Consider the following 21723-nt stretch of genomic DNA (forward strand, 5'->3'; position numbering starts at 1 on the left):
AAAAAACTATGAAAAAATCTGAATTAACTTGAGCACTAGGGAAAACATGGAAGCATAAAAGTGATCATCACTACACAGCATATTCAAAAATCTGTGTGTCTTCCTTACTATACTAAATGCATAAGAATGCACTTGTGACCGAATTTTCCTCTCTTCATTTCAAAACTACCGACCTTTAATTTGATAAGCAGCTTTGCTTCTATCAACTCATTTGTAAAAAACACCATCAAGCTTGTGCTCATTAAATATATATATGTATATATAAAAACATACAAAAAGTACAAGATAAATCACATTAAGAAACTTTTACAGTGTAATTGTCCTGATTATTTTATTCTTAAGGGCCAAATTTTTGTGCACAGAATCTCAATGTGACTGTTCCAGAATTCAGCATAGTGCCACTGCACAGAATTCACCTTTCTGTGCAGTCCATTAAAAAAAAAAACAAAACCCAAAAAACAACACACACCACAGGACAAAACATTCTTCTTAAATCAAATTCTATTTGTGAATTCAGCAAAATAATTTCTATAAAATAAAACAGCAAAATATTTAAATAGTATAGGGTGGGCTGTATCTGTTTTGCAGGGGTATTTGGTTTTTAGACAGGTTCCAAAAAAATTACACACATTCAAGTTACCAATTTTCATTTAAATACAGTATTTACTGATGCGTTTCTTGAAGTCTTTAAACAAATGTTTATTCTGGAATAGAGATACCTCAGAATTGTATTTGACTAACCAGTAGTTTCTTTTATAATTAAACCCTGCTTCTAATGTTAAGATTTCCTGTATAATGGATAAAGAGCTAAGACAATTCTCGCTTTCAAGTAGAACTGTGAACGAGCAGAAAACCAGCAAGTTAACTTGGTGCAGTGGCACTCACAAGTACTGTGTGATTTTGTTGACTTCCACTTCACTGGGATGCAGTAGAAGGAAAGTGTTAGAAGTTCATCTAATAAGCTCTACCAAAGAAACAAAACAAGCACACCAAATACAGTCTATTATGCTCCAGGCATCCTGGCATAGCAGATTTTTGCATATTTGTTTTAAATCTTTTAAATTCCTATTACTGAAAACTAAGTGTTCTTTATCCCACCCAGAGACAGAACTGTCAAACATCAGATGTGAGGAACATATGTGAAACTGAAAACCACTTGTTTGTCACATTTTCCCTCCCCATTTTATAGTCTAGGTGTAAGAAGAAAAAGTTCTGAGCAATACAGTTGTCACATTGGGACAACTGCTGTCACTTTTTTCCCCCCCCTCATTGGCTACACTAACTTGGTGTGAAGCCATGCTAAATGTTACAGCATAACTATAGCTTCAAAGTGATTAACCTAATACCAGAATGAAAAAGGCAATGAAAAAAGATCTAGAAACAATGTTACATCACCAATTTTCCACATCAACCAAATAATTAAAAGGTTACCAGCCATTACGTTGCTCATAGTAAAATCGACTCCAGTGGCAAAGAATTAACATGAAACTATTTTTGTGGTTGACATGGATAGGCTTTTTTGTAAAGGAGTTGATCCGACTGCCATGAGGCAGGCAACACTGGTTGCAGAGCGCAGCAGATATATCAAGAAATTATTTTTTTGTTTTTGTAGATCTGTGAGTCTCATCAAGACAAAAAAAAATGTTTCTTGCTCAAGAATTAACAGTCAAACATTAATATACTATATACACCTTTGCCATTTACACATTAGCATCAGGCCATTTATTACAAAACACTATACACTTTCCACTGCAGGCGGGTTATATATTGACAGCAATTTTCTGCAGATAAGACAGTGAATAGACTCTCCACTCCATGTTGATTAGGAATAGTTTTTCTAGTTTTAAATATTAGCCAGACACAGAGAAAGGTTGGACTGTAAGGCCTGGGTGCACAGTCTTGATGGAGCAAGTTAATTGATTATGTGCATTTCACTAATCTTTTGTCTGAGGCGGGGAAACTTCTTCACTGCCTTCATAATTTTCTTGTGCTCGTTGCCCAGTTCGCTGAGGGTTGTTCATATGATGTGCTGCCGGGCCTGTATATGGCTGTCCATGCACGTGGTTATTCTGTAATAAAGCATGAACATTTTAAAGGGACATTAAACTTGTTGGCTGTTTCCTGACTAGTTACTTGCTTTTCCCCTTTACATTCAGCTATTGAAAAGTATCCTCAAGCACACTGAACTTCTCGTGTAGTAATATCTATGTGAACACACATCATGGTTTCTTCAGTCCTCTGAATCACATCTTTCACTTACCTTTTTAATTTACAGAAGGTAAACAAACTCTGAACTTGTAAAGATAAAAGGATTAGTTAAAATAGTAATCTCAGCTTTTGAATAAGTTACATGCAAAGCAAAAGCAGCAAGAAAAAAAAAAGACGAAGAAAGGCTGCCTATGTGCTGCGAACATTAAACTGTGCACATATTTTATCAACAGATTCAACCAGCTTGAATTTTTTTCCTACGACAATGGAAAAACCATACCTGTATTTATGCAGCATACTTTAATGTTTAAGAGGGAAAACTTTAATGTTACAGAACTGAATGAAATATAAGACCAGTACTTTTCTGCAGATGCTCTGCCTCAATTTAAAAAGTCATACACACATCTGGCAAATGAAAACGTCTCATCTATCTACTGTTCTGCCAAGTTTAACAAACTGTGGAGAAACTAGGAATATAAGGATTGTGTGTGTTAGTGAGAAATGCCATCTCTTGCAAGGAAGTGAACACATCACACGGCTAATGGTGAGGTTACAATACGTGTCTGAACTCAGGAGCTCAGAAAGGAGTGGGAAAATCTGCATGACTTACCAACTGCTCTGCTGAAAACACCAAGTAAGGAAAGCAAGATGGAGGGAAAATGGGTTTGGGCAGGAAAGGAAATTAAATTAGCAGATTTGGAATATATAAAACGAATTGGAACAAAAAATGGCAAATAAGTGGTGGATCTACTAACTTAGTCAATTCAATAAAAAACCTGGTTAGGATTTCTTTCGGATCTGGCTTTCCACTGAAAGATATTAACAAAGCAGCCTTTTAGCATATAAGCAGATTTAGAGATCAGTGTTCATAGCATAAGTTGTATGTAACAGTCATGTGCATTTTTCTGAAAGCCTTTCAATTACCCAAACTGAAATTCAGGCCTTGAGGCTTGATTTTGTATTTAAAAACAAGAAAGCAACTCACAAAATATTATCAATGTCAACAAGTATGACAGAATCAAATTCAGTATGCACAAGACGGTGATGACATCTGTCCCCCTGCTCTTTCTATGGACAATTAATTCCTGATCTGGTAACATTAAAATTCTCACCTGAAACTCTGAGGGTGAAACTGTTCCTAGCAAAACAGAGCTGTATCTTTATCCTTATTCCTCTAAGTGTGATATTTGACAGTAACATGCTTCTGGCTAAATGCCTATAATTTAAGTTACCATAAATGCTAAAAAAAGCTAACCTGGAACTCTGAATAAATGGTTCAACTCTGAGCTTTTACCTGTTGATACTGAGAACCAGGTGAATGGGGATACAGTGGGGCATCTTCAGGTGGAGAAGACTCATGTTCATCTGGGGCATCAGGATCATCTGGTTCCTAAAGTTTGAAAAGAACTTTTAATTTACTTAGGTAAAAGATATTACAACTATTCTATCCAGAACCAATCCTACATGAAAGTGGTTGTTTCAGACATGCTCGGAGAAAAATTCCACCCCACCACGTGACCCGTAGCTTGTATTGTACTACATAAAAATACCCACTATCAGCGAATTACTGGAAAAAGAGACCCATTCATTATCTACCTTAAATGGTCAATTTCAATTCTATACTGCTAATTCTTTAAGTGACAGATGTCTACAGAAACAGTAATAAAAATAGGCACAGGAGCATGTAACTGAAGCCAACAAAAATAGAAAGCCATATTTGTAAAATACTTATAAAATGTGTTACCTCTATAATGACCGGAGACTGTTGCTAAGGTTAATTATTTTATAGAAGCACTTTACCCAAATTTTTTTACCAGCAGTCAAATTAATTCTTTACCTCCTCTGGGCAGAGTTCACAAGCTTTTGCAAGAGTCATTCTAGCACTGTGCGATCTCTCTAGGAAGTAGCCATTTGATGTTTCATTGCTTTGTATTGGTGGAGACCAATTATTATAGGTGTACTGGGGATTGCCAGTGTATGGTCTACGCTCAAGCTCATCTCCAAGCCATTCTACTGCCCAGGTCCATTTTCTCTTCAAATCTCCATTGCTCTGCCGATGGAAAATTAACAATTCAGAATTATTTTCTCTATTCTTCAAAATATTTCTATTTTTCCCTTCCTACACATCAGCTATCAGAGAACAGACCACCAACACATACGCTGCTGTTTATAAAAGACTCCCTGAAATATCCTGTTTTGCACAAAGAAAACTTCAAACTTGAAATGAAGTCTGTGGATTTGCAGCTGCACCACAGAATCACGAGTGCAAGCTTAACCAATTGCTCTCAATCTCATATATTGACCTTCTGATATAGGAACATTCAAATGAATTGTACCTGTAAGTTGTAATTTCATCAAAGTGATGAAAACTGAATAATGGTGCAATGGTGGTGGGGGTTTTTTTTTGTGTCTGTTGGTTTTTGATTGTTTGGTTGGGGTTTTTTTGTTGGTGGTTGTTTTTTTATGGTTGGTTTTTGTTTGTTTGGTTGGTTGGTTTGTGTTTTTGTTTTGTTTTGGTTTTTTTACACAGAACTGGAAAAAAAGCAGCAAGAAACAGAATGAAAGGTATCACCTGAAGGATCTGGTAGGCTACAGGACAGTTGCTGAAGAGAGCTACCATGCACTTTATACACTGGTAAGCTCTTTTCTGATAATGATTCTTAGAGCGCTGAATGGTGTCAAATAGTCCATCCCTGTCATCTGGGATTCCCTTAAGTGCATTGTGAATCCTACAAAAAAAAAAAAAAAAAAAAGAAAAACAACAAACAAACCAAAACCCCAAAACTTCAAGTGTTAGAGTTTTAGTATTTCAATTAAGGCTTCACTTACAATGTAATTACAAAAGGGATAGCTCATATTCTGACTTCTGCTTTTAGTAAAGAGTTTTGTTTTTTTTAAATCAGAAAACTAACTTGACACATCATACACATAACTTCTAATTTTAGCATGTTTGGTAATATTTAAACTCTCTGAATGAGATATACAAAACATGTAAGTATGATTAATTCTAATCACAGCAATCAACTTTAACTGGTTAATTTTTATTACTTATTTTTAAAATAAACTCCATTTATAAAATAGACCTGTTAACCCAATAGGTCCTTACAGAATTAGAACAGTTAAATCCTCAACAGAATGGTTACTTAAATTATAGTTATGCTTCTCAAAGGTACACTCTTTTAGATGCAGTTCCTCTGAAGAGGAATGAATGGTGCATGTTTGTGCATGGGGATAAGGGACTTGAGCATTCCCTGGAACTAAGCCCACTTTTTGTGCCTTCTGCTCTCAAACAAGGGGTAGAGGAATTAATTGCCACCCTGAAACTGTGCAAGAACCGAGAATTGACATACTTTTAACTTTGAAAAAAAAGTCAGAGGAGGGCATGGAACCTATACCGATGTCTCGAAGAGCTACAATCATTGCAGGAAAAGCAACTGCCCTCTTTCCTTACAGCCCCAGCAACAGTCAGCAAATAGACTCCAGGCAGCTGGCAACCTAGGCTCCATCTGTAAAGTGGTGATGAGCTTTACTTCAGCTGATTTAACTTAATGGTACTTGTAACACTATTATCTGAAACTTGGCACCTCAAACTTGGCACCTGAACTTCTCAAATCAAGAGAAATTTATGAGAGTGGATCTGATGCCAAAGAACAGCAGCAGCCATCTCACAGTACAAGAATACAAGGAGCACTGAAAGATGCACAGTGTTTAAGATCAGATGTTTGTTTTCTAAGAGTTAGAAGATATTACCATTTACTATGGACAGTTACACTATTTGTTGTTTTGTGGTGGTGTTCTTTGTTTTGTTTTGTTTTTTAACGAGAAGACAAAGATCATTAAAACTCTGTGATTATCACAGCAAAATCAAGAACAGGACAAAGACAAGTACTTCAAGCTACTGCCAGAAGTGGAAGCAAGGAAACAGAGGATGACTGCAGCTGGCCACTTAATACCCCTCTGCTGAAGCCTAACACAATTCCAATGTACACTGCTATTCCTGAGGCTGCAACCCTGAAGTGATGTACATCTCCAAGCATAGTGAAAGCCATACTACACCGTTCAACCTCCTTCTTACTCCATTATTTCAAACACTGCACTATCATCCCAAACAGCACTTCCATGATTTCTCACTTGCGTTTCCACCCTAAAATATATTATTCTACTTCACATCTACTAACGTATGCCCAACCTCCAGCGTTCTGTGGACTTAAAGGCTTCTTATGGAAGTATTTGTTTATCAGGAAGGAAATATAAACAAACTGCATTATATATGCATTACATATACATATATATGCAAAACTCAAAAGCTTATCTATAAAGGGTATTCTCGTCCCCTACTTAAGCTGTAATTCCTATAAAGAAAATGAAGAAAACCCTCCAACTCAGTCTTCATGTTTTGGAGTGTGGTAAGCCAGACCTCCATCTTCTCTTAGAGCATCTTCTAAAGTAAGGCTAGACAACTGATAAAATCCTAAGAGCGCAGCCTACTTCTACAGGTTAAGTACTAGTGTGCTCCAATACCCTTATTTGAGTAAGAGCACACTTGCCGTGTGCTCTTACTCAAAGTATCTTAAGTGTCATATTAGACACGGTTGCAAATGACTTATTAAATCCAATACTATCTATATTCACTTATTATGAAACAGTGACATTTTGAAATATTGACAGGTAGCATGCTGATGACACTTATTTTGTGTTACCTCACCTACTACTACTTCTATATAAAACTTCTGAAAAATTGACTGTTTTCTCAAATAGTCAGTATTTGCAATAATTACATTTTTTAAATCTCGACTTTCAAAAGCCTTATTCTGTAGACATACAAAAATCAGGTTTGAAACTGGATGAATATTTAATACATTGAAGTTAAAATTCTTTTGAAATGTGATCACATAGACAATATTTATGTATGATATATGCTTTTCTCCCAAGTTCACACTTTATGCATGTCTTGGTATCACTACTACGACTGACATGCTTTTCTTAGTAAGACCAGGCTATCATTGGACCCTCTTGAATGAGAAGTTTCTAAGAATCAATCTAAGCACCTCACAGTGAATATCAATGAGTTTAGCCTAAATGGCACATTCTCTTGTATGTGAAAAATCTTGGGTTTATAGGACTAAGTAGCAAGTTTCTCAATGGTAAGGAAGGTCAAGGTGAAAAATTGTAGATTTATCTCAAAAATTGAGATAAAAGTGAAGGAAAAAAAAAAAAAAAAGCAGCTGTATTCCTGTATTTTGATTTTATATATATTTAAAACAAACCTCTTGAAAGGCTTAGCAACAGAATCACTGGGAAAAAAAGCTGTACAAAACACAATAATCTTGAATTATAAAAAGACAGGTAAATACGAACCTGTGAGTTTGCCAAGAGTCCTCAATTAATAGGATTTGCAGAAGGAGATCCAAATAAGGTCGAAGCTCGTATGTATATGAATATGCAACCTTAAAAAGTAAAAATGCACAGACATAAGAAAGCATTTCTTGAAGCATGCAGATTACATGGTGCAATACAAGAACACAATTCATTTGAAGTGAAGTTTACTGTAATTTAAATGATATTTCAAGATACAATGCATACTTTAAAAAAAAAGTTAATTGTGTCAGGGTTTTGGGGGTGTTGTGGTTTTGTTGGGTTGGTTGTGGGGTTTTCTGTTTGTTTATTTAAACAAAGTAGGTTTTGTAAAGGACAAAATGTTTCCTCATGAGTTTCTAATACAATTGTTCTGAAGCCCCGAGCATGAGATGCTGAAGAAGCTACCTTAAAAAAATATCTTTAGAAAAGCAAAATTACAAAAGTATATTTTTCACTGATACTGCTACTTTTAGACAGTACATTCAAATGTTATCTTCAAAGGTTATAATAAAATGTAAAATATATGGCTAGCAGAATATCAGTAAAGTGATTTTTATCATGATTCCTTCTAGTGCGAAACAAAACGACATTGAAAAACGTGATGTTTACGTGGAAAAAAAACCGGGTGAATATAAAGATGAGTTAACAGAAGTAAAAAATTTTATTTGGAGTGGAAAAGCGTGGCTAACCTTACAGAGATTACAAAGGAAAACCAAAGATTCTTTCCTGAGTCTGAAGCCAAATATGTTCTGCAGACTTGTAAAATGAACCTTACGAACATACTCAAAATGAACACAAGCGAGATCTTGGGAAATGATTCTAACTTTCCATGCAACCTAAGAAGCTCTTTTATGGATAATGACAGAAAAGCTTTAGGAAACACTCTTGCAATATATAAAGACCACCTCAGTCTACTTACTTCCATCCTTAACATACTGTTCCTAACTCATAAAAGGTCAATTGCTTTCCTAAACTCATAAAAGGACTTCAACATGATGTTTAGACCTAAGAGTGTAAATACTGACAGAGGATGCCATCTTAAGGGAAGTTTATCTATCAAGCACCTGTTCCATATTTGATACAACATTCCTAGATATAAATATAGAATCTTGCATCATACACGTTTATATTCCCATCTTTCTTCTAGCTTTTTATTTTTACCTGCCAAAGAAGTTCACTGAGGACAGTGGAAGAAAACTGAGGATTCTCCCAACAGCAGAAACGAAGCAACTTGATGGTCTCTTCAGAGTTGCTGCAATCTTCAATAATTTTCTTCACATAACTAGTTCTCACAAATAAAATGTCTGCTACGTTCTGCTGAAGTGCCATTATAGGTTGAGATAAATTAGGATCACCATAAGGGTTGGCAAGTGGGGGATTACCTAGAATAAACAGTTATTACAGATGAAAAGGTACTGAAGTACTTTCAGTATAGACACAACAAAATATAAACTGGTTTAACTCATCAAAAAACAACAGATGGAGAAAAAAATCCAACCCCTAACAGCTGATTTTCTTTGGAAAATACTGTGGTATGAAATAACTAAGTTTTCTGATTGTGAAGCTTGACACTTGCTGCCTGAGAGAGCTACTTCTCCCTGTCAGATAAGATTATGCAGTGACAATCAAAGCAGAACAGCTGGAGACGTGTTCATATGCAAGAAGAGAAATTACTGAGAGTTTCCTCAGTGAAATCCTCTTATCTCCTGAATTTATCTACTTCACTGCTTGTGTAACACAGCCCAAATCTATCATATTTTAGGACACAAGGTCTATTTACTTCACCAGGCAATGGGAAAGAGTTCAGAAGAATACCTATGTCACAACAGTCCCGTCTGAATCTCTAGAGTGTAGAGAGAAGTAATATACTCTTGAAAGAATAAAAATTAATGTCTTATTTAGCAAGCTTCATTTTGTATAAGGAAAAACTTGCTCCTGATGTTTCTAAATTTAGCAGTGTTTTGAGCTATTGCTTGAAGACGCCCAGAAGTCCAAGGGAGAACTTTTCTAGCTTAATATGCTGAAGCAAAAAATAACATTACTCTGCAAACAGTAATCATAATCAGTAGTCAGAGTAATATTCATACAAAGTAAGTTTTGTTAGTACAATGTTATGAATACAGCAAATATACAATTATTTTTCATAGGCAGAATATCTTTTCAGTGTAAGCCTCAAATAATGCACTGGAAACAAAACCAAATCAGTATTGCCAAATGGTTCTGAAGCTTATTATACCACAGTAAAATTTTCAGTTCATTAATCTTACTATAGCACATTCTAGCCTATTGACTTTATAGCCTGACACATCAAGCTGTAATGAGTTTGCCATTAAATAGCTTCCCTACAAATTCCTAATTAGGTTTTCTAAAAGATGTTTAATAGAATGTGTACATATACAGGCTATAAAGTCCACGTAGCCAAATATTCTGTCAGCATTTCTCAAAAATAACTGCAATCTATTCAACTACTGGAGATATTAATGATTTATACTGTGGTTGACCAATTTCTAGCTGATTCTTTATCTTTTATAAATTAAAGTCCTAGCTTCTGTTTGTCATCTTGACTGTGAACAAGCACCAAACCATTTTCAAGAGCTATCCAAAACAATGCAAGATCTCTTTACTGATAAGCAGTATAACTTATTTCAGAGCCTGCTACAATGTTTTTCCTGTACAGATTACTTTTGTACTGGTAACATGAAAATAATCTATTATTTTATTGTCTATTCAGAATCAAAAGATCTTTATGCAACTCTTTACAATGAGCTTAAACTATTCTAAAATAACTACTATTTTGTAACCAACAAACTACTACTTTACTACTCAGTTGTTTTCCTATATCTTTAAGGAATAAGCCAAGAGGCATAAAATACAGAACAGACTTCTGTCTTGTGCTTTTTAGTATAGCAAATCAGTTTTACTTATGACAAAGATTTCTGTCTTTACTCAAAAGGAGTTGCTAAACATAAAAGGCAAACATTTTTTCAGCTAATCCATTTTACACTTAATAGCTAAATATGCACAAAAGACATTTACTGATATATTCAATTAATCTAAGGAAAACTTAAAATTCACTATACCATTGATAGAAGACTGCATCCGCGATGACACATTGCAACAGCGGATCAGTTGTGACACAACAGTGTATAGCTTCCCCAGTTCCGCATACTGGTATTTAATTGGAGGACCTGGACCTTCATCCAGAGCCACAAGCATGAAGGTTGCAGGAACATTTAGTTTCAGAAGTTGCGTCTTCTCTGCTACACCTTTACGGGGCAGGGATAAAAAAAAAATACATCTTGTTTCTGGCACTGATAATTTTTTTTTTTTTTTTTTTTTTTTAAAGAAAAATAACTACTGTTTACGTGATTTGTAACTTTTCAGTTGCTGGGTTTTATTATAACCATCATTTATGCTTTCTGAGGAAAAAAGATAATCAAATCAGTAAAGATGCACAAGAAAATTATGTTCAGCTGAAAAATCACATTGAAGGAGAGTTGTAAATGACTACAATTTCTTTACAGTGCTCATTAGCACTTTAGTAACCAGCATCTGTGTTAATAGCAAAGCCTCAGAGAAGTCCTTTGGACAAAGAATTAATCTTTTTATTGTGAGGCCCAGGATAGGATGAACACCCCCCACAGTATATTTCATTATTCTTCCATTGTTTCCTAGATATACAATTTACAAATCTGAGACATTTCCGACGGTGCCATACTATGCAGTAAGTGTAAATACGAGTGACAAAATCAATTAAAAAAAAAAAAAAAAAAACAGCAAACCAAGAAAGCCTCCAAAATCAACTAAAAACTCAACCAACCAAAAAATCCAAACATACAGCTAGTTTCACTGCAAGAATACCTTACACATGCTACACAAGTACTTACCAGTACATTCGTTATGTCCCTTCTGATCTTGTATTCTGTTTCTCAATTTGGTTAAAAGTCATGATTTTTCATACATTTCCAAGTTTTTTCTTATTCTGAAATACAACTGGACCTTACCTACCATCTTTCTGATAAGAAGGAGGAATCCAGATAGCCTTAATTAGAGCTCTTTTACATTATCTTTTTGATTGTTAGATAGTTTTGTAGTTACATGCTTTGTAGAACTGATCTCTCGCTTGCTTTGATGTGAACAATATACTATTTGATTTCTCAAAATGTCAGACAATTTAATCTTTTTCACAGAACCTGGAGTGCTGCAGGAATGATGTATTGTGGCTTTTGCTGAATGAATGCTCTACATCCATACAGAAGCATTCAGTTAACAGTAGCAAGACAAGCACAACTGCTTAATACTTCCATGTTTATCTTTGCAGGGTAGACTGTGAAAATGATCAGACCCACAAATAAAATTTAGTTATGCCTTCCCATCTGGCTTCTGAGTGCTTTCCTAGTCAGAGGCTTCAACTGCACTGACTGACCATGAAAAGCTAGTAAAGAAGAAAAGATAAGTTAGAGCAGAAGAATTGCGTCTTTCTTCTCTGTAATGACATTAAGTCCACTCTGGGGGTCATGGTGGAACCCTGCTGACAGAGAATGCTTTGGTAGACAAAGTATATGAAAGCAACATACGTTTTAGGTAAAATCAAATTAACGCAACTGCCTAAATTAATTTTACAGATAGGAAATTGAATTCCTTTGAAATTGTCTACCCACTTGAAAGAGCTTCTAGAACTCTGTGTGTCTGTGTCAATTTCGTGTGGAAATCCTGAAATAACTTCATTTGGACCGATACACTTGCTTAACACTTCAGCCACGAAGTAATCTAACAGAAACTCACATTTATAACTTGCCTGCATGAGCTGATCACCAGCAATGTATGAGCTGCTCAGTATTAGAGGCATTTTGTGAAATTTCCAGGGGAACTGGATCTCCTAGCTTCATACTACTTTACATAAAAGGATGAAAATATCTTGTATTAGAGTAAGAGGGAGAGTGTAATAGACTACCACTATGGAAGAATATTGTACCTTGTTTAGAACTTGCCATAGAGAAAGATGCTGCTTTCTCACTTCGGCTACCACATGTGAGAGACAAACGGGCCCCCGACAGAAGACCCTAATAACTGGGGAAGGTAAGAACGTAGAGCTCTCTGACAATTCACTAGATATGAACCTGTGACTACCCTCATCAACCTGAGAGTGCAAAAGCAATCCTTTATTCATTTGACTTGCATTTTGTTACTCTTAATTGCTCTTCCTCAGGGCAAACATATAAAGTAGCAATGGATTAACCCACCTGAGAAACAGTTTATTCGATCAATCATCTATTAATTTTCAGCATGCTGGTAATGCTATGAGAAAGCATGATTACAGCTGTTCATTTTAATGTGAATAGGACTGATCTCAGTTTAACGACAAAAATTATTTTTGTTTGGAATAATTACTTCCGATACTATTAGTATTATTTTATTATATTCTTAGTATACAGACTAGTGACTTTCTATGCAAAGAACCTACATAATCCAGAATTTAATACAGGTTTTTGTATACTTCTAAATCTATACTTATTTCTTATTTTCATAATGCTGGATACAATTAAGATCCTGAAGAAAAATGCGTGATGCTGAAAGTGCACAGCCAATATTTCACGTTCATCACCACAAAACTGATACCATCTCATCTCAGTTAGATGCTAAAAGTAAATATTCATTTGCAATCATACTCAACCGCTAATTTAATCTTTCACCAGAAAATTTAGGGCTCTAGTCTTTATGAAAAGAATCTTTATGAAGAGTCTCGAGCCTGGGAGAACTTTACTTAAGCCTTCCTATATTGCAAAAACACTGGCTTTTCTTGCTTGTTTAGTCTTGGAGGAACTACAACATCCGATGAATTTACAGTGGAATTTCCCGATTCTTGCATTCTTTTACCTCATATGTTGTCTATGGTGAGAGCATTCTGGCAAGCAATGATTTCTAAGAACATACACAGATTGAGCTATTTCCTCAGCCTCCCAAAGAGTCTTTAAAGGGAAGACAGATACAGTGTTTTGCATTTATACTGTGAACTTCAAAGGTAAACTAAAGAAATTGATATTGAAAGGGCACAGTTGGAATATATAGACAAAGCATGACCATTGTATTGACGTTTCCATAAAGAAGAATCATGCGTCTCTCTCTTTTTTTAACTTTTATCTTCCTCAACTTCTTCAGGCTCAAACCAGTTGACAGCCCCACATGCTTCTTGGGTCTCATGACCTCCCTGCAAATAAGCCCTGAACAAAGCATCATCTCTCTCTTGCCATTTTTTCACCCCCACACCCTTTCAGAAGGACACAGACTTATTGCTCCAAGCTTCTTGTGTTAACCTTCCAAGGATGGCAGGAAGACCAAAGCCCTGAACTCCAAACTGGAAAAGCACAGATGCTCTAGAGAGCATTTATATGACATTTAGTAATAATGACCTGCCTGAGGCTGAAAAACTGGATTCTCCTGCTGTTACCTGTGTAACGGGATCATTAATAAAAACCAGTTTATTACAGTGTCATCAGTAAAAGCGTCTGTAATTTGCTTACCTAGATTGGCATACATCACAAACAGATTGAAATACTGCTGCAAATGGCGCCCATGTTCAGATACTTCCCTTCTTAGAAGATTTAGTACCGCTCTCAGTAAGTGATCACTTAAACTTAAGTTATCATAAGCCTATAAGAAAAAAGTTATAATATTTGTGGCTGAACCTATCAAATATTTAGTTTATACTTTCTCTACTATGGCAGAAAACAGAATTGGTTAAAAGGTATGGGATTCATACAAGCTCCAGTACACCAGCAGCTGGTTAGTCTTCTGTATCTCACACACAGACAGACATACAGGGAATAAGACTCCCATCACTAAATACCATGTAAGTCCAAGAAATAATGCAAGTATAGAAGCTTTTAATTGAGCTTTTTCTCCAATAGCAGCTAGGCTTAAATACTCAGAAAAGCACATTGCAGTTCCACTGTGAACTTCATAGACTAAGACAGACAACCAAATCACCTCTACAGATATATCTCAAATACCTCATGAAACTGTCAAAGCATATGTAGCTTTAACTTAATACAAATTCTTCTGCTGGATATAGTAGTGAAAACATTCTGAGAAGGTAAGTGGAACAATACAAATAAAAAGTGTCTTACTGTAGACGTTAAAAACATGACAAAGCAAAGGCTCAAAAAGGTTGATCTTTTAAATTTTAATACAGTCCAAACAAAAACGTTGTTATGACAAGTATTATGTTAAGATTTTGGCTTTTTTTGTCAGTCAGTTCTAGGTGTATAAAATTAGGCAATTCACTGTCTACTCCTATGCAAAGTTAAAATTTTTTACAATTTCAGTGTTGCAGAATACAGGGGAAGAAGAAAACTTAGGGAACTCCTGCATGTTTCCACAGGGTTTGTTTAGGTTTTGTTTGTTTTGGGGTTTTTTGTTTGTTTTTTTAATTCTAAATGAAAAACAAGAGTTCATGCCCCTACACATTAATTTATTGTAAGGTCCTACTTTTAATTTGTAGATTTCACACTTGCAATTCAACTCAAAGTTCTCACTGTTTAAGTCTTCACAGTGATTTACAAATGGGGGGGGAAACTGAACCCCTCTGACAGCAACTCTCACACAAACTGGCTGCGTTACATCATGTTATGTAGCGCAAAATGGACTGTACAGCTATCCCGTCAACACCGACACATCTACTCCAGAATTTACTTTACATTAAATGCTTATAATGAAGAAGTAAGAGTAAGTTTCCAAAGTCTTTCATTAGAAAATTAAATACCTGACTGGAAGGTCCAGGAGAGGCAAAAGGTGAAGGACATGGTCCATCTTGCAATGAAAAATGTGCAATAAATACTATAAGTTTTGCAAATGCACCCCTCACTTCTGCACTAGGGCATTCCAAAAGATACTCAGAGAAGCGGTTTGAAACATTAAAAAGGACGTTGTGTGCAAACCAAAAGCGTACATTCTTGCTGTGACGAAGAAGGATGCATAATGCATCATACCTGAAATAGAAGATGACACAACTGAGAGATTATGACTAAACGTAGAAATCAATGAATTTTGGCAGATGTGTTCTTTTGCAGAATTAGAAGAAAATATATGTTAAAGGTGATCCCCAAACATTTTTGCTAACAAAATGCTTACAATCAGATAAATTGTAATTCCTGTAGTGACACTCTCTGTTACTAGCAATCACAAATTAAAAAGATAACTTCCATTAAAACCCTAAAATTTAGCCATAGCATTTTACTTCTATCACCCGTAAGAACTAAGACAGGATTACATCCCCTAACTGCCAAACTACTATTCAAAGCAGGTCCTAAATTGGCAGCCACCATTCCCTCTGTATTGGAACTGGGGGAGAGGGTGAGCAGTGAAGAACATGTAAGGTGGACTTCATGAGCTGTGTATAAAAGAGGTAACTAAATTTGTAACCTATCAGGAATTTATATTCTCATTTACAGATCTAAAAAAAAAAAAAACAAAAAACAAAACAAAAAAAAAACCAACAAAAAAAACCCAAAAAACAAACCAAAAAACCCAACCAAAATCCAAGGAGTAAAATATCTGTTCCAGAGAGGGTCTTGTATTACTCTGTCCTCCTTCCTGCAGCAATATTTGAACTTCTCTTAAAGTAACAGGAGTAACTCAGTTACTCTGAAAGTTGCTATTGGAGAAAAACTTGAGGTACATATTTGCCATGTATTACATAACTACTTACTAGTAGCTGGTAAGCTACCAGTCATCATGAATACTAGATTTTCTCTCTAGTTCTACCAGTAGTAACCCACAGTCCTCTCCACAACATAGAATAACCTAGCTTAAAGATTCAAATGCTGCGGTGCTATGAATAAGATTGTACTGTTTGTTATACTACAGATTTGAATTACAGGCCCCGTAGCAATGTACATCAACCACTCTAACAGAGTCTAAAAGACTATATATACACATATTTCAGAAAGATAATACAAATACAAGCTACAAAAATGGGTTGAAAAGAGCTTTGTTTAAAACTACTCAAACCATGAACAAACCATTCTGAATTAGTCAGAACACATAACCTATTAGTTTTGCGCTAGCGATAGATTCTACTCCTTTATTCTTTTTAAAAGACAGACAAAAGGTAGATTTAAGCTCTGTTTGAAAATGAACTTTGAAGCTGTTCAGCTCAGCAGCCTATTTTAAGGCTCAGTTTCTTCCCAGTATTTTCTGTTCAAATTTTTCCCCCTTTTCATGTGCACCTTGACCACATATTTGGGCGAGAGGGGAAAATAGGACAGACCAATAAAAGTTTTTATTGTCATATGTATATAACTGGATCTTTTAACAGACATTAAACTTCCAAAACTGTAATTGTTGTTAAAAGACAAAGATACCAATCACTAGCAGGGCCACGGACTATTTTCTTTGTATGAAATCCTGTGGTGAAGAGAAATCTAGCAGCAAGCTGAATACTAATCATAGTTATTTCTTCTGCTTCAGGCAACAGATGATCTTGTCCTAAAATAAAATCAAAATACTCACATGTAGACAAAGTAAAAGCAATTTACTTTTAATAATTTAACTGATTCCAGATTACTATTTTGTCTGACTTTGTGTTCCAATTTTAACAAGAAACTTGATCTATAATGTACCATTTGAAAATGTAAGCTTTAAGACAGGTACCTGGAGGCTAACGTATGTCTGATTTTTAGAAATTCAGCATCTTACCTTTGAGAACTGTCTTCGGCAGAACGGCCCACAAACTTAAGTATTTTAACATGACTTAGTACATAAGCTGAATAATAGTTGATAGTTTATCGAAGTATTTTTTGCTAAATATTCTGGCATGTTATCACTGATGAACAACTCAACAACAGATGTTTAACTGCAGAAGTCCAGAAAGACAGAGTATTCAAAGCAGAATACACAGAATTTTCACTGGCTAGACAAATTCTTCACAACACAAATCAAAACTCTTCTTGCAAGAAATTAATCCATAATTATTGCACTAACATACTAACCTGGAGGAGGATTTAAGTAGACACTATTACAAGTAAGCAACTTCTTTATGAACTGGAAATATTCTAGGCTGTATTGCATACGATTATGCATGAACTGCACATTCTGCTTCCGTACACTTCGTTCGATGGCTGATGGCATTTTAATCTGATGGGGCTTAGTGGTAATAGCGAGTTCTGAAATATATTTTATTAGTTCATTGTCTTTGTCTATTGTGTCCATACGTTCATAAAAAAGAATATAAGCATTCCACCACCTCTTCTGGCGTCTGTAGGACATACGCTTCATCATGTGATCAAATACTTCTCCCATGTATTCTCCACCAAAACACTGATTTTTCATTTCTTCATCATCATCCATTTTACACTCTGTCACATCTCCATCATCAAATTTATACCACCGATTTTTCTCACCATCTCCACCATTCCTCTGGATAATATAGGAGTAATAATGTCCACCACTGGCCTGTCCACTGTGTACAAGTACACCAACAAGCCTGTATTTTGTGCTCCCAGAGTGTTCATTTTCAGACTGTTCATTTTGTATTATCTGATTTTCAGGATTTACATCATCTCCTTCCAATTTAGCTACACCTGCCACCGTGTAAGGCTCCATGTCCAGCTCTCGTGGAAATTCAAAATAATCATTGAACTTGATTGCACATTCCCTTTCCCAGTCATAATCAAATCTTTTCAACTGGATTGCAAGAACTGGAGGCAACTTCTTAATCAACAAGCGTTTCACTGTATCAACCTAAAAAGGGACATGAACAGTTACCAGCTTTTAAGTTTCCATTCATATACTCTTAACAACAATTGAATTCAGTAATTCAAGGATAACTTTTTTTCCCTGAACATGAACTAAGACTGAACTTAGTATGGCTATAACATCACAGTTGTATACAAATTCAATATATAAGGCATCATTACCTTTTTGTTGCATTTTTCACAATGATATGCATTTGCACCTTCCAATAAATCTCCTTTGACGTACTGTTCCAAAGAATCAAGAAGGTTTTGGTGATTTCTTATATCTACGTTCAGAGTTGTGAAGGATTCCTCGCATTCGTACCTACCAATAAACACAACAGATGTGAGAAAAAGGTAGAAACATGTTCAACTTTTATGTTTTACAGGTGTTACACAGCACCTTATTGCAAAAGTTTTATTCAGCTTTTGATGTCAACTTCTTGCAAAAGGAGTTAAGCAGTAAAAAAACCCAACCGAACTCTTTTTTATTGCAGACTTCCTATAATTACATTACAGCATCTGCACATTGTATTTTTTGATCTGCCCTAACTATAGTTATTTTATGAAGATCGTAGAAATGACTTGTACGTCTCAAGTTCACTGAAAAGATCATGGAAGTTAAATCTTTTAGCACATCTTGTTTTTAAAGCAGCTAAAGTAGCGTGACAGACTCTTGGCTAACTTAAGCTAGTAGAGAAGCACAGATAGCAAAGTAGAGTAGTTTTTCCATTGCTGACCTTTACTGTCAGGAATCAGACTGATAAACACAAGTATTGTACCATTGTATATTGTATATATTGTATAAAGACAACAGTTCAAAACAGGTTTAAAAAAAAAAAAAAAAGACCTTACACACCTTAGAGGTGTGTAACACCTGTAAAACCTGAATAGCTGTCTTCATAAAATTACTTTGCATATTTATGACTCGCTCTGACTTACTGTGTTCTGATACAACCTTCAAACAAATTCCTAATGATGAACCAGCAATGTTTGAGAGACAATCAGTTAAGACATCTTGGAAACAATTTTATTTTTTTAAAAGATAAGGAAGTGATGAATACATTTTAAAAGTAGCACCTATTCCACCATAACTCTGTAGGGCTTGTTTCTCTGATATGCAATCAAGCATACAAAGGGTTTGTAACAGTGCATAAATTAATATTTAGAAACACTTCAACCAAAACAGTAATACTCATTCATCTATTAAATAGCTTACAAATTTAGAAAGGCTGTTAATCTGTCATACCCCAAACCAATAGCTTAGTTTATCATCACTTTTCTCCTCCCTAAACTACAACCAGGGTAACATTTTTATTAAGAAGTACAATTATGCAAATCCAGTAGAGTTCCAAAAAGACAGGTTATACTTCAGGATAGTACATAATATCAGGAATGAATGGTAACTCACGTTGCTTCACATCTGTAGCTTCCATTTAATTACCCATTGCATATAAAATAAAATCAGTGCTTTCATTTTATCTTGCAATATTTCAACTTACTTCTGGTCACATATTTTAACCCATGAAACTTAAGATGTTCCACTTAAAAGTTCTTCTAATTCACACATGAGCTCAACTGAAGTTGAAAGATTACCACAATAAAATCAGTTTGTAATCAGTGGTTTTTGCTCTATTTTTATTGCTAACTGAAGGATAACAGTAAATGGTCAACTTTCACAATAAAGAGAATTTGCAATGGTAATGTGCAGAGAGATCTATACTGTTTAAGAATCACACATGATTCTTCTGTAATGAACAGTAAGGCGGCCAACTGTTAGTGATACAAAATGTAACACAATAATAAAAAAAGCCAACCATTGAAAAAGAACAAGTTCGTCTTGAATCTCGTGCGCAATTTTAATCATCACGTCAAAACGAATATAGAAGAAAGTCTAGAGAAGTGCAACTGTAAAATGCCCAGTTCTACTGCTTCACTAAGCATTTGCCATTGATCGCCATCATCAAGACAGTGGGCTACAGACTTTCAGTCTGATTTGCTATGGGTGTTTTTTTACATATCCTATATGAAGCTTAATTTCAATGTTCACATTTTAAGTTAATTGAAACTACTCCAGAAATCTTAAGAAGAAGATAAACTTTCTACACCATCGTCCTTAATTACAGCTTACATAATGAGTCTGAACGGAGTTTTACTCATTGGAATTAAAGATTCATACCTGGGTCTGCTCTATCCACACACTACAGAAGACAGAAGACAGCAACAGCTGTTGGCCATATCTTAAAATTTTATACATTGCATTCGGTCCCTAAGTTGTTTTCACTTTAAACATGAAAAAGCTGTATCTTTTCCTCCCCTGATCAATACACAATGCTTCACATACAATCTGCTAAGTAGAAGCAATAATAATCAAGTATTTCAAGGCACTTGAAGACAAATTAATGTTAAGGCTGTAGAAAAAACAAGGTAGCAAATTCTATTAGCTTTAAAAAACAAACAAACAAACAAAACCAAAACCACCACCACCAAACCACACAAAAACCCCACTCTTAACTCTTTAGTCACTTTTATAAGGATAGAAACACAGGTTGTTTTTCTGTAAGAAAGAAGAATCTTAAACACTTACCGATGTGGGCATCCTTGACAAATCTTCTGATCAGCAAAGGACCCTCCTAAAACTTTACTTAACATTGCTGGATGGCCCAAAGCTTTTAAAGCTTCATCTAAACTGTCCACCAAGGAATTAAAAAACTCTAAAGCATCATGTTGTTCACGTAGATTTACAGGTTCACCCCAAAGTCTGAAAACAAAAAGCACATTCTTGTCAAATATTTTTTGTTTTGTTCTCCAACAATTTATTTTCTAAAAAAATATTATTCAAGCTATTAATCCCTCTTTCTTACTGAGAAAAACTATTTATTGGTTTGTGATGTAGTATTCCACCTGTTACTCTGTCCCTGACACACACTTACTGATAAGCAAAAACAAGCTTTTGTGTGTATAACTTCATACTTAATTCGAAGTCTCAACATCAAGGTCAAGAACTACCAGAATTCAAAATAACCATCTTGCTGTAAACTTTGATTTATTAACAGACTTCTACAGAATGGTGAAAAGATAGGATAACAGATACAGTGCTGTAGAAGTTCTGCTAATTTACACTTACATCACTACCATTTCTTCTACTACGATTAGTTTTGTTGCATTTCAGTGGTCCAGTGAACAGACATCAATACTAAATTTTCCATTTACCTAAATTGTTTCCAAAACCCTCTTGGTACATAGTACTGTAGTCTGGAAGCTGCTAGATGACCAAAAATTACTTGGAGATGCCTCAGAACTCCAATATTGTACTCTTTTCTATCTTCTGTTTTACTCAGTGCTGGTTTGTCTTCATACTGATGTGGATAACCAAACACATCATCTCGTGGGTCAACATTGCTCTGAAAAGCAGAAGAAAATT

General features: G+C 35.2%; 1 protein-coding gene across 5 annotated transcripts in view; it reads right to left on the minus strand.

Moving 5' to 3' along the window:
• Nucleotides 1-483: 483 nt before the first annotated feature.
• The window catches only part of USP9X (ubiquitin specific peptidase 9 X-linked), a 104698-nt gene continuing 83458 nt past the window's right edge, over nt 484-21723 (minus strand). For 3 of the 5 annotated variants that reach the window (XM_030020150.2, XM_030020149.2, XM_041124898.1), the window contains exons 32-45: nt 21513-21703; nt 20887-21060; nt 18483-18624; nt 17556-18306; nt 16929-17052; nt 15329-15554; nt 14088-14217; nt 10647-10832; nt 8728-8948; nt 7567-7655; nt 4781-4937; nt 4046-4258; nt 3503-3598; nt 484-2069 (exon numbers count right to left, since the gene is read on the minus strand). In XM_030020150.2, coding sequence (XP_029876010.1) covers nt 1935-2069; nt 3503-3598; nt 4046-4258; nt 4781-4937; nt 7567-7655; nt 8728-8948; nt 10647-10832; nt 14088-14217; nt 15329-15554; nt 16929-17052; nt 17556-18306; nt 18483-18624; nt 20887-21060; nt 21513-21703 — 2835 coding nt within the window. In that variant the 3' untranslated portion in view covers nt 484-1934. Of the gene's footprint in view, nt 2070-2818; nt 2830-3502; nt 3599-4045; nt 4259-4780; nt 4938-7566; nt 7656-8727; nt 8949-10646; nt 10833-14087; nt 14218-15328; nt 15555-16928; nt 17053-17555; nt 18307-18482; nt 18625-20886; nt 21061-21512; nt 21704-21723 lie in introns of all 5 variants that reach the window. The other 2 variants (XM_030020151.2, XM_041124899.1) reach the window with 2 other exon arrangements.

Source organism: Aquila chrysaetos, chromosome 7 (assembly GCF_900496995.4).
Source record: "Aquila chrysaetos chrysaetos chromosome 7, bAquChr1.4, whole genome shotgun sequence".
In the NCBI taxonomy this organism is placed as follows: domain Eukaryota; kingdom Metazoa; phylum Chordata; class Aves; order Accipitriformes; family Accipitridae; genus Aquila; species Aquila chrysaetos.